Source organism: Montipora foliosa, chromosome 12 (assembly GCF_036669935.1).
Source record: "Montipora foliosa isolate CH-2021 chromosome 12, ASM3666993v2, whole genome shotgun sequence".
Taxonomy (NCBI): domain Eukaryota; kingdom Metazoa; phylum Cnidaria; class Anthozoa; order Scleractinia; family Acroporidae; genus Montipora; species Montipora foliosa.
In genome coordinates, this window is record NC_090880.1 from 29194054 (window position 1) to 29205248 (window position 11195).

The following is an 11195-nucleotide window of genomic DNA, read 5'->3' on the forward strand; positions in this document are numbered from 1 at the left end:
GTCCGTTTTGCCTGTTTACATGCTTAGTTGTCGCTTGGCTCGGTGTTCTTTTTTCTTTTCAGGGGAATATATTACATAACCCCTGATCATTATTCAATGTCTGACAAGTTGGTGGTGGCTTTGATTGTAACAGGGGAGTGCGGGGCTTAAACAATAGCTGATAACTGTAGCAAAACAATGCAATATATATTTCCCCTGCTCATATTTCCCCCAACATATTTGACCTTCTCGGTAAAAACAACACATTGCAATTTAATGAACTTGCAGCAAACAATCCCAGAGCATTCTTTAATCAAGGGATCATAACATGCCACAATTAAAGTTCACCATGATGTAAAATCAATAAAGGAAATTACAGAAAAAGTGCAAATTGCTAATAAATACTGTCCATTTTTGTTCAAATTTCTTACGGTACTCTTCTTAATTAATTTTTTTAAAAATACAACTGTACGATTGTTGAAAATGAACTTTCCTTGTTGACCTTCGGTTTTAACCTTTCTGGGGGGGCGATCCCTCTAGAAATGGGCTTTTAAAGGCTTGTACAACATCAGAAACAGCTTCACGTTCTCTACCACTTTGTCTTTGTAAAGCATGAAGAGATTTTACGTCCCTATCACCCGTACGATCCATAATTAGCTTCTCCAGCACACTTTATCCTAATTCTAATGAGCATGTGGTCTCCCTCAAAGAGTGATTCGTGTGAAAACCCTCAATATTGCACAGATCCCGAACCACATGTCTCAACTTATTTTTTCCCATAGGAGAACGCGTAAACCATACTTTATCTTCTACGTTGAGTTGCTTTTATGGTGACAAATAGAAGAAGCTACTTTTCTCTAGGTCTTTCGCGGGCTCTCATTAATATACATACTTACATGTACTAATGCAAGCGAACTACACACCTTTCTGGATTTGAAATGTTTTCATGCTGCTCAACAACTTTTGCATTAATACTCCGATGCTTCAGACAACATCTAAAATTGTTTTCTCCAAAGGTGAGGATGTGTACTTCAACCGAGTACGTCTCCCTCTATAACCTCGAGCTGTGCGAACGTCGACCTTTCGTGTTCTCCACCACTACGAAGAGAAAAGAACTTTTCAAACAAATATACCAAGGTGTTAACAAGTGTCTTCGGCTCGTTGTCTCTTCCATTTTCTCTCAAATACCGTTGAATTCCAACACAGATTTGTTATAAGATGTTGGAAGGATAAAAAGTGCCGTTCTTCTTTTTGATTGCATAAACAAATACAAGGTTCCACATAGCATATTGTGAATACATGTAATAGAGTTGCCTCCGGTACCACCAGGAAATCGTCTTCTCCCTTTTTCTACGGGCAGTGAATTCTTCTCTTTAACCCAGTCATCCCACACGGATACCGCCCGTGAAGAAGTAGCTTTTCTTGTGTTAACTGGTATTCGCTGTCTGTTACGTTGAGCAACCTCCTCATCCAAAATTGCTTCTATACCTCGCTTTTTTCCTTTTGTTACGGTTACCACATTTTCTTGGACCTCATTTGCGTCGTCAGCATTTGTCATAGCACAATATTCTTCAAACGAGAAATTCGTTTCACCGGCCGCGTTACTTTCAAGCAAATTTGATGCAACATCTTCAACGTCTAACTGTAACATCCTTGTTTGCAATGTGACTCGTTGGACGACTGATATAAAAAATCTCTCGAGATGGATGGTTCAAGAAAGCCCCCAAAACTGCATGCTCTGGGCTAGCTAAGAATATTTCTTTCTCTGAGTCACTCATCTCTTTCTGACAAACCTACTATTTGACCACTCCACATGGATTGACATCGAAATTGATCTACTTATTTGACAATAGTAACTCAAGAGAATTAAATAAAGTCATTTTGTGTTAGGAAACCTCTCCAACTGACAAATAAGCGTGTTATTCACCTGCCCCTCGGGGGTATGTTATATATACCGGTATTGACCTGGCACCGCCCCTTGGGCTACGCTCTCGGAGCTGTACCAGGTGAATCAACCCCTTCTCCACCTTGAATTCACTATTATCGTTAATTTCGAAGACTGAAAGCTTGATATGGAATATGGATTATGGTAAATGGTCATACATACCCCGGTACCCCAGGGTGGTAAGATTGCTTGTAAACGCGAGCTATTTTTCGACCCTGCCCATGTAAACAGAGCCTTACTAGTTTTAAGTAAATCTGATGATTAACTGCTCTTTGCATAGGTTTTCGGGGGTTTTATCAGTTAATTTAATCGTTTTGTAGGTGTCCTTATTCAATGGGAAACGGCTATTATTATTGTCACAGAAATAAAGTTATTATTATTATTATTATTATTATTATTATTATTAGTAGTATTAGTATAAATACACAGGTGATTATACAAAATCGCGCGCTCTCATTGGCTCGCTATCTCGGATTATCAGCCGATAATCACCTCGACGGACAAAATGGCTGCCAGTAGTCGTTTTGCCACTGTAAGTGAAGATGATTTCGCGTTGAAATGTTTTTTTTTTTCGTCTCTGTTTTGAAATAATCACCTGTGTATTTATACTAAAACAATTATTTGCCTCAGGCTCAGTGATCATCGGTGAATATTCACTGAGACGAAGTCGAGGTGAATATTCACCGATAATTACTTCGCCTTCGGCGAATAATTGTTAATTAAAATTATTATTATTATTATCATTATTACCGTCATCAGCGTTATTATTATTTTGGGCCTTTGCTCACAGGGTAGAACTTCAATTGCCACTTTATAACCTCAAAGAGCTACAATCATAGACAAAACCCTTGGGAAGGTCAGCACTTTTGACGTCTTCATTGATTCTCTCCCCTCCCCCCTATTCAATGTTGTGCAAAACTGAATGGTTTTATTGGGAAATTGTTGTGTTACCTTCCAACATTGAATAGGGGGAGGGGGGTTATATAAGAGAAGGTGAAACTATTTCTTTTGCGCTTTAACAGAAGCGGGTTGAAGTACAGCTTTGATGCGGTTCGTTTACATAACCTTCCCAACTACTTATGTCTATGATTGTAGCTTGTCAGTGATTGATATATGATTCGACGCTTTTCATGAACAATCGCGATAAGAAAGAGATTCCCTATTTTAGAGATTCAGAGATTTCCGGGAAAAAAATGTCGAACTTATCAAACAAACTCTGATTTGCGCAAAGATAAACTTCGATAACAAACAACAAACAGAAAACCTCCGATTTTCTCAATTCAATTGAGTTCGACACGGCGGGAGTTCGACGTTTGAAACTGGCTTAAGGTTGTAGTTGGATTTTTATCTTTAACTTAGTTGTTTTAGTTATACACCTTTAAATGAGCTAATACTCATTCTGTGCAACGTGATGAAATGTTAATAAACTACTACTACTATTTGATAACCAGGAGCGTGATGGACAAGAGCCAAAGTGTCCTTTGGACAATATCGTCCTGAATCGAGATAAAGTAAGTGACTCCTATTTGAAAAAAAAAACCCTATTGACGAAGTAAGGAACAATATTTATATTTCGGGAGATGTTGTCCTTAATTGTTTATCTCATGGATCCATCCGAAAGCCTTCTCCATTCAAGTTAGGGGTTGTTTTCTTATACCAGGGCGACTTTCGTCCCGGAGCGAGTTTTCTCCGTCAGGTTTCCCTCTTGTGGCTCTGCATTCGTTTACATGACACCAGCATGCAGAAAATGGAATTCCGGCGCGACTTCACGCCGGTTTCTGTACCGGAGCGAGAATTTCATTTCTGTACGATATCTCCGAGTCGCAACAGTATCATATAAACGAAGAACAACTACTCGTTTCGGTATGAAATAGGCCTGTCGCTGGACTCAAACGGGTAGCGCATGTGTAAATTTCTTCAATCCACTCACACGTGCATTGAATCAGCGTCCAGTGTCCCTTCATGTGAACAACATGTGAAATCAGGTACTAGGTATCATGTGAACACGACAGCCTGTCCCTAATTCTGTTTTCTCCCTTGTCCGTAACAAAAAGATTGTTAAGCCAGCTTGAGAGAACTCGACCCTCCCTTCCTTGTTTTACTGTTTATATCATAGGCTCGTCCAACTGATGCTGTTTAAATCAGCACCATATTTTTACACATTTGTCTACGGGAATCCCTTTCTTTTTAAAAGCCGATTTTCTTTCCTTAATTCAAGGACATTTTTCCCGACAAAGCAACACAAAGGAAGATTCTTTCTTTTATCATTCATTGTCCAAGAGATGGCTGTCAGTGGACTGGCGAATTAAGGGCAAAAGAGGTTTGTAAATGAAAACGAATGATGACGTGCAATAGTGTAACTTGTATGGCAAGCTTTTCCTAAGCTCCAAAGAAACCCTTCGCAATAATTAAGGTCAAATAGAATCAGTACAGTTAACCTGAATCCGACAGCCATCATATATAGCCGGAGAAACTAGGCCGGTGACCTCTCTTCCATTCTGTTGGTGTTGTTTTTAAAATAGAGAGCTTAGGCACGGACGTTTTTGAGATGCAGACGGCAACCGGAAGTGAGCTGTTTTCCTTTTTAACTTGTCTCCACACAACCACATTTACATTGCCAAGTATATTTTCTCCATTAGAGGTGATTAGTATAAAAATCTGGGAGACAATACTGTCCTGGCATGCGAAGAGTTCTCTTCCGGTTACCGTACGCGTCTCAGTAGACCTTTTCGGCTTGTACATTTTGTTTTCTCAATACAGATCATGTGATAATACTCAGGAGGTTTGGTCTTTTGTTTTGTTCATTAAAATGAGGGCATGCAAGCATTAATATGCCTGCATACACTCTTTTTAATGAACAAAACAAAGGGCTAAGCCTCCTTAGTATTATCACATGATCTGTATTGGGAAAAGAAAATGTACAAGCCGGAAAGGTCTATAACGTGGAATGCTTAATGACATCACGCTACGTTTAAGGACGGTGCCAACTAATTCAAAGGTATTTTTGAGCGGTTTAATGAGTATGCGGGAAAAGCAGATCTTGACTGGTAACCACGCACTTTTCAAAGATAATTAATCAACAATATTTGTATAAAAGGATTAAAGTACAAGGCAATGTATGGCTCAATTATCTCAGAAAAATGCGTAGTTACCCCCAATTTTCTTTTAGGATACCAAGAGCACTTGCTAAGTTCTGCTTTCTCCGCATAGTTTTAAACTGCGCAAAAATACCAAGTGCTGTATTAGTAAGCACCATCAATAGGAAGCCCCAGTTTCTTAAGATGCGCAGAACGTATGCGCAGTAACAATAGTAGGCACGGTCCTTAATAGGTCATAAAAATGAACTTACAGGATAAAATAAAAAAGATTGATCGCAATTTTTTTGAAACATTACTTATTTGTAGAATCACGAGAATGACTGCCAAAGATTCCCTGCCGACTGTCCAAATGGCTGTGGAGAATCCATCCCAAGAGACGAGGTTAGGCTTTGTAATGTGAACTTATAGTCTAGTGGTACTGAAACAGATAACGTATATTTTTGTTATATATTAGGCCCCGTTCAGACTAGGTGCCCGTTCCCGGCTCTCAGGAACTGGCCACTAGTTTGAACATAACCTTTTGTTGGTGCGCGAGCATAAAATATGAGCACTTTACCGGGGCACAAGCAGTGGCTGCAAGGCTAGTTCTCGGGCACCTCGGGAGCTTGTCTGAACACGCTTTCTTCAGTTTCCGTGCTTTCGGGCGACGCAGTCACTGTTATGGTGGCAGAAAGTGACCTTTTATAGAAGAAAACAAGGTAACATGCCTCTAGGCACGATTTCCGAGAATGGGCACTTTAGCTGAACGGGGCCATAAATGACCTTTTTTTTTCTTCGTGTTAACTGTCGATAGCTATTCCAACCAAGCTTGTTTTAAAGGAACCGAAGTTCTCGAAAATACGGCCAATCTTTGTTTTAATTAGGCATAGTCAATTATCAAGGTTGAGGCCAGTGGAATGCCGATGCTGATCACTCAATTTCCGAGACCTTGTCTCACTCGTCATCGTTTGAGACAAATCAAGTAACGAACATACTGTGCGTACGTGCAAAAAAATGTTCTCTTTAAAACAAGAAATATTATTCAAAGTAATGATCAACTTTGTCGCCATTAGTTAGTTATGCATAGGGCGCAAGACCTTTAGTTTCTTAAATAATTCATTCTTGGAGCATTTGTAGGTCACTTGACTCCCAGAATTAAGCAAAGATTTTTAATTAGGCGAGTTGGTCAGTACAGTCTGTAAATAACAAAGGGAAACAATAACCTGTTATTTTTTGTACAGATTTTTGTGCATACTCAAGATAAATGTCCTCTGGCAACACGTCCTTGCCCGTATGCTGACATGGGCTGTACCAAAAAGGTAATTTTCGTTAGAGGAATGCAGTTAATTTCCAAAAGCTCAAAACAAAAGGGCCAAGTTATTGTGACGTTTCACCGTGCCTGGAAACAAACAAGATCGATTTGAGTGAAGATATAATATAATATAATATAGTATAATATAATATGATATATGATATAATATGATATGACATGATATGATGTGATATATGATATGATATGATATGATATAAAAAAGATGACAGTTCCCCACAGGGCGTTTCGACTGGCATTTACAATGAATAATTTGCAGTTAAAAGAGGATAAAATATGAATAAAATTATATGAGAAAAGAAACCTGTTTCAGGTGAAAAATATTTAAAAATACTAAACGTAACGGGTATTTTTATTAATTATTTTAAAAGTTGCTAACGAGATGCCGTTTGAGCTTCCTTTTAAACGTGGAAAATGAAGGAATGTCTTTCAGTTCATGGGCCGACTCGTTCCACATCTTGGTTGATCAGTATTTGAAAGTCCTCTGACCTGCAGCAGATTTAAAGAGAGGGATTAATTGCTAAGCTGTTGGTTATTCCGTGTGTGATGGTCATGCACCTCAAAACGGAAGTGAGTCGAGACAACTTGCCTCCCCGAGTTGTCTCGCCCACCTCATGTAAACGGTTGTTAGATTTTTTTAAACAAATGAGTGGAAAATATCTCGCCCAGGGTAAATCGGGGGGAGGATTGTCTCAGGTACCCGAGACCATATAAACAGGGCCTAAGACGTCGTCTAACAGTCCAGGATTGTTATCAATTTTGATAACCACTACCAAAACAAACCATTAGCCAATCACTGGTCAAATTCTCGTCCACGTGACATTATTGATCACCAACTGCGTGAAAATTCAATATGGCGGACGATAGGGTGCAACGCGGGGCAAAGAGGAAGGAATTTTCAATGCTTATATGACAGTGAAATGCATAGAATGTGGAATGTTTGGGAAACGTTATTTCGAGGCGTTGTTTTCAATACCTAATCTAACAACTGTTCCGAGTGAAATAACACAGTAAAGGAGACGACAACAGTTAAGCTAAAATGCACTGTTTATTCTTCGATACTGGGCATGATATTTTCATCAGTCGGCTTCTTTTTCTTGGGAGGCGAAGCTGGGGCATTCTGTATAAAATAAAAATTAAACAAGAAAAGTAAGTAAATAATTTCGTTTTTGAAACGGCTCTTAAATTCAGTGCCGAATGCACAGGAAGCGATGGTCCAACGAAGGGGAAAATTACGTTTTATTTACACGTTACGACATTAATATTGCCAAAGCCGCTGAAATGACTCCCTGTATGTGTGTGTACGGCTTAAATACCAAAAACATGTTACCGTACGAACGTGTTTGTAGCACGTCTTTGCACCATTTGGAGCAAAATTTCAAGGATCATTTTTTTTGTTCTAAAGTAAGAGAAATGTATGATACTTTCATTTTTATTTATTTATTACAATTTCTGGCATACAACATATAGTTAAAAAAAAAAAAATAGGCAAGCCATGAGGATAATCTGTAAAAGAGTCGAAGACTCCATACACGACAGATCACCTGATTTGGATGCAATATAAAATAATCTCTATAAAACATACATACATTAAAATAAGTAATTAAATAAAATAAATAAAAAACAGAGCCATGAGCATTCACAATTGGTCATTAATATGGAGCATTCCGCTCTCTACCTTACTTCATCTGAAATTATATGATAAATTTTTTCACTTTAGACTTAAAAGCTTCCAGGTTGGGTGCTAATCTGATCTCTAATGGGCTTTAGTATTAATTTCTCTAGAACGTACTAAACTTTAGACAGAAACACCATTCAACCAAATTTAAAAAAAAGTGTAAATAAAATAGAAATGAGAGTCCTCTTAATGAGAACGAAATAATGAAGATGCAAGAAACCACATTCGATGAATTAATACACTAAAACTCCAAATCATAAAATGACCAAAACAACAATTTAAACAATTGAACATCCACTGTATTCGGTGATTTAGCCAAATGAAGTACCCTCTTAGTTACCAGCCCTGTGATACTGTGTTGGTGTTTCTTACATGTACAAAGTATTTTAAGTTTTATAATATTTATTATACTTTGTCAATGACAATCTTTCTTTACTTGCCTCTTTATGCAATAGCATGACATCATCAGATGTGGCAGAGAAATCATCTAGGAGATGCTGTTTCAGTCTTTGCTTCTTCCAATCTTTTTGGCCATTTACTGTTAATGAATTTTAAAATAAGTATGATCAAGTAACAACATTAATAAAAATGTTCAATTAAAATTAAACCACTCAATTAAAATAAGAGTATGCAAGTACATATGTTGTCAAATGTGTTACTTGATTATGAAAACAGTCAGCCCACCCCTCCTCTTTCAGGCAATAGACTCTAGCTCAGCTTGCTATGTAGTGAGGATATCAATGACATCACCTATTAATATTAATGTGCCAACTGGAGCCTTATTGGATGCCGAAACAAAGGGTTCTTTTGTTCGGTGGTTGGCTTTTTTAAATATCAAAAGAAATTTGATGTCAATGTTTGTAAACAGATATCTTCCTTATAAAAGGAATTTTATAATTATGAAAAGCAGTCCCCATTAAAAAGCTGTCAATGTGAAGAAAATCTGGTCCACAATCTTTCATCAAAATATATTTTGTTCAATTTACATGCAAAGTTGAAAATCCATAGACTCCGTACTAAAAAAAATCTCCATACACACACACAAAGGATTTCAAATTCCAGGGAGAGGAAGGGTGCAGAAAGACCAAAACACTCAAAGAAACCTCATTAGAATTTCCAGATTGGTGAAGGGGTGTCAAAATGCACCTTTTGTGGGGGAGGAATGGACATTTTATGGAACTACACATTGAAGAAAAAATCCTGCTAAATAAATCTCAAGGCTTTTTCTAAAAAACAGTTGTCAGGTTTAATTAAGCTACTGCATAATTGTTCAAAATGTTAATGTTGATAAACAAAAAGGAAAAAAAAACATTTTATGTTTATTAACACAGCTAATAGATAAAGAATGGTTTCTTCATGCATTTCAGTCACTCTTCAGTCCTACCAATTTGGGGATTTGGTAATGATTAAAATAGTCCCCATAATGGACAATTTAAACAGAGAAGAGACTTGCAAAAAATATTCAAAATCACAAAATGTAGGTGGTAGGATTCATAAATTATAAATTGTGGCATTTGCATTACCTTGGTGCAAGCTTCTCATCTCTTTGCAAAACTGCATCATGCATTGGTACCAACCTCTGTATAACACACACATGTCAAGATGCAGCATGCTTATCTTTGCACCCAGTCCACTTCTTTAACAAAACCTGATCATTATCTATGGCAGTTAGAATGTCTCCTTCTGGCATAGCAGGGAACCATTTAACCAGGATTTCATAATGTTATACTGACGACCCGGATGAAATTTTCCATAAATATCCACTGCCATTCTGCTGCGTGCAATTGAATGCATAACCAGGTTGGATCCAAACATAATGGAACTAAAGTTGTGTTTTGTTACAGTTTGCAGGGGATCAACGGCCATCACTTTTTTGACAGGCATTGTTCTTGTGTCACTAAAGCGTTAACCCTTCCACTGCACTTTTCAGAATTGATACCAAAATATCGTTCAAAATCATCCTTGAATTTATTTTTAGGCCTTTCAGTCTTTTTCGACGCTGTAGAGCCACAAAATCTACACAAGTTTGCCATTTTTTTTCTCCTGTGGGCATCAGCATCCGCCATCTCAACGCCTAGGTTTGTAGGAGTAAATCAATCAAATATGGGCGCCATTATTAACAGCACATCGCAAATCAAAATACCCCCTTGCACATTTTTAATAGATCGTGCACAACAGCAAAAACACGTGAAAAGTCAAGTAAAAGACTTGAAGATATCGACATTTTTTTTGGAAATGCTGGAAAAATCTACAAGTGCCTTTAATCTAACGACAAAGTGGAAAACGTACCTGACTTTGGGATCAAATTTCATGCACTGTCCCACTTTACAGTTAACATTTCCAACCGTTCAACCCGCTCTGCCACCGCCAGCTTTTACAAAGGCGAAGAATGTTCCTTTGTTGTCCATATCGAATAGAATTTTGGGTAGATAACCCGACTAGTTCCGAACAAAAAACGAATAAAGTGAAGTGTATACAGAATCCTCCGATTTCTGCAACGGCCGCCATGTTGTGACGTAACACGGTTATCAAAATTGATAACAATCCTGGACTGTCTAACGTGATCTGTTGAAATTTAATATTAGCCTCTTGGGCGTCGGACGGTTTGCCGTCCGAGTTGAAGTCCCTCTCCCATTACGGATAGGACTTCAGGGCCCCCCGATGCAATTCCACGGGCCTCTGTAAATAACCGGCTGGTCGGGTTTTCTAAACACTTTATTAGTTATTTCAAGTGTTACTTTTAATACGCGGCCCTACAAGTTACATTCCGGTTTTAATATCACAGGTTGTAAGGAAAGGTTCTTTACTTTTTGTTTTGAGAAATCAATGCCCGGTTACCCAAGGCCAAGCGCGGTATGTTCGCCGGGAAAATGGCACAAGCAATTGTACATTTTTGTAGGATACCATTTCGCCTTCGTTTTGTAGTTTTTGCCCTTTTCAGGAACATTTTGTCGGCCGGGAAATGGAAGTACTTCGTTCTCGCCTGGGAAATTCAGTGGTAATTTGACTCTCTTTATATATAAGTCAGTAACAAGCTTTTTTCCTTGCAGGTACAGCAAGATGACGTGGACTCTCATGTTGAAGCTGAAATGCGACTGCATCTTGATTTAGTCGGTGTAAAGTTGAGGGATACAGAAGAAGAGTTACAGAAGTTGAGAAATAAAGAAGAGGAGTTACAGAAGTTGA

At 38.2% G+C, this 11195-nt stretch overlaps 1 protein-coding gene across 1 annotated transcript in view; it reads left to right on the plus strand.

The window, feature by feature from the left end:
* Positions 1–2058: 2058 nt before the first annotated feature.
* The window catches only part of LOC137981101 (TNF receptor-associated factor 4-like), a 10028-nt gene continuing 891 nt past the window's right edge, over positions 2059–11195 (plus strand). The window contains exons 1-6 of the mRNA XM_068828449.1: positions 2059–2103; positions 3376–3435; positions 4143–4244; positions 5329–5403; positions 6243–6320; positions 11060–11195. The exon at positions 11060–11195 is cut by the window's right edge and continues 891 nt beyond it. Of these exons, the coding sequence (XP_068684550.1) occupies positions 2059–2103; positions 3376–3435; positions 4143–4244; positions 5329–5403; positions 6243–6320; positions 11060–11195 (496 nt within the window). The remainder of the gene's footprint in view (positions 2104–3375; positions 3436–4142; positions 4245–5328; positions 5404–6242; positions 6321–11059) is intronic.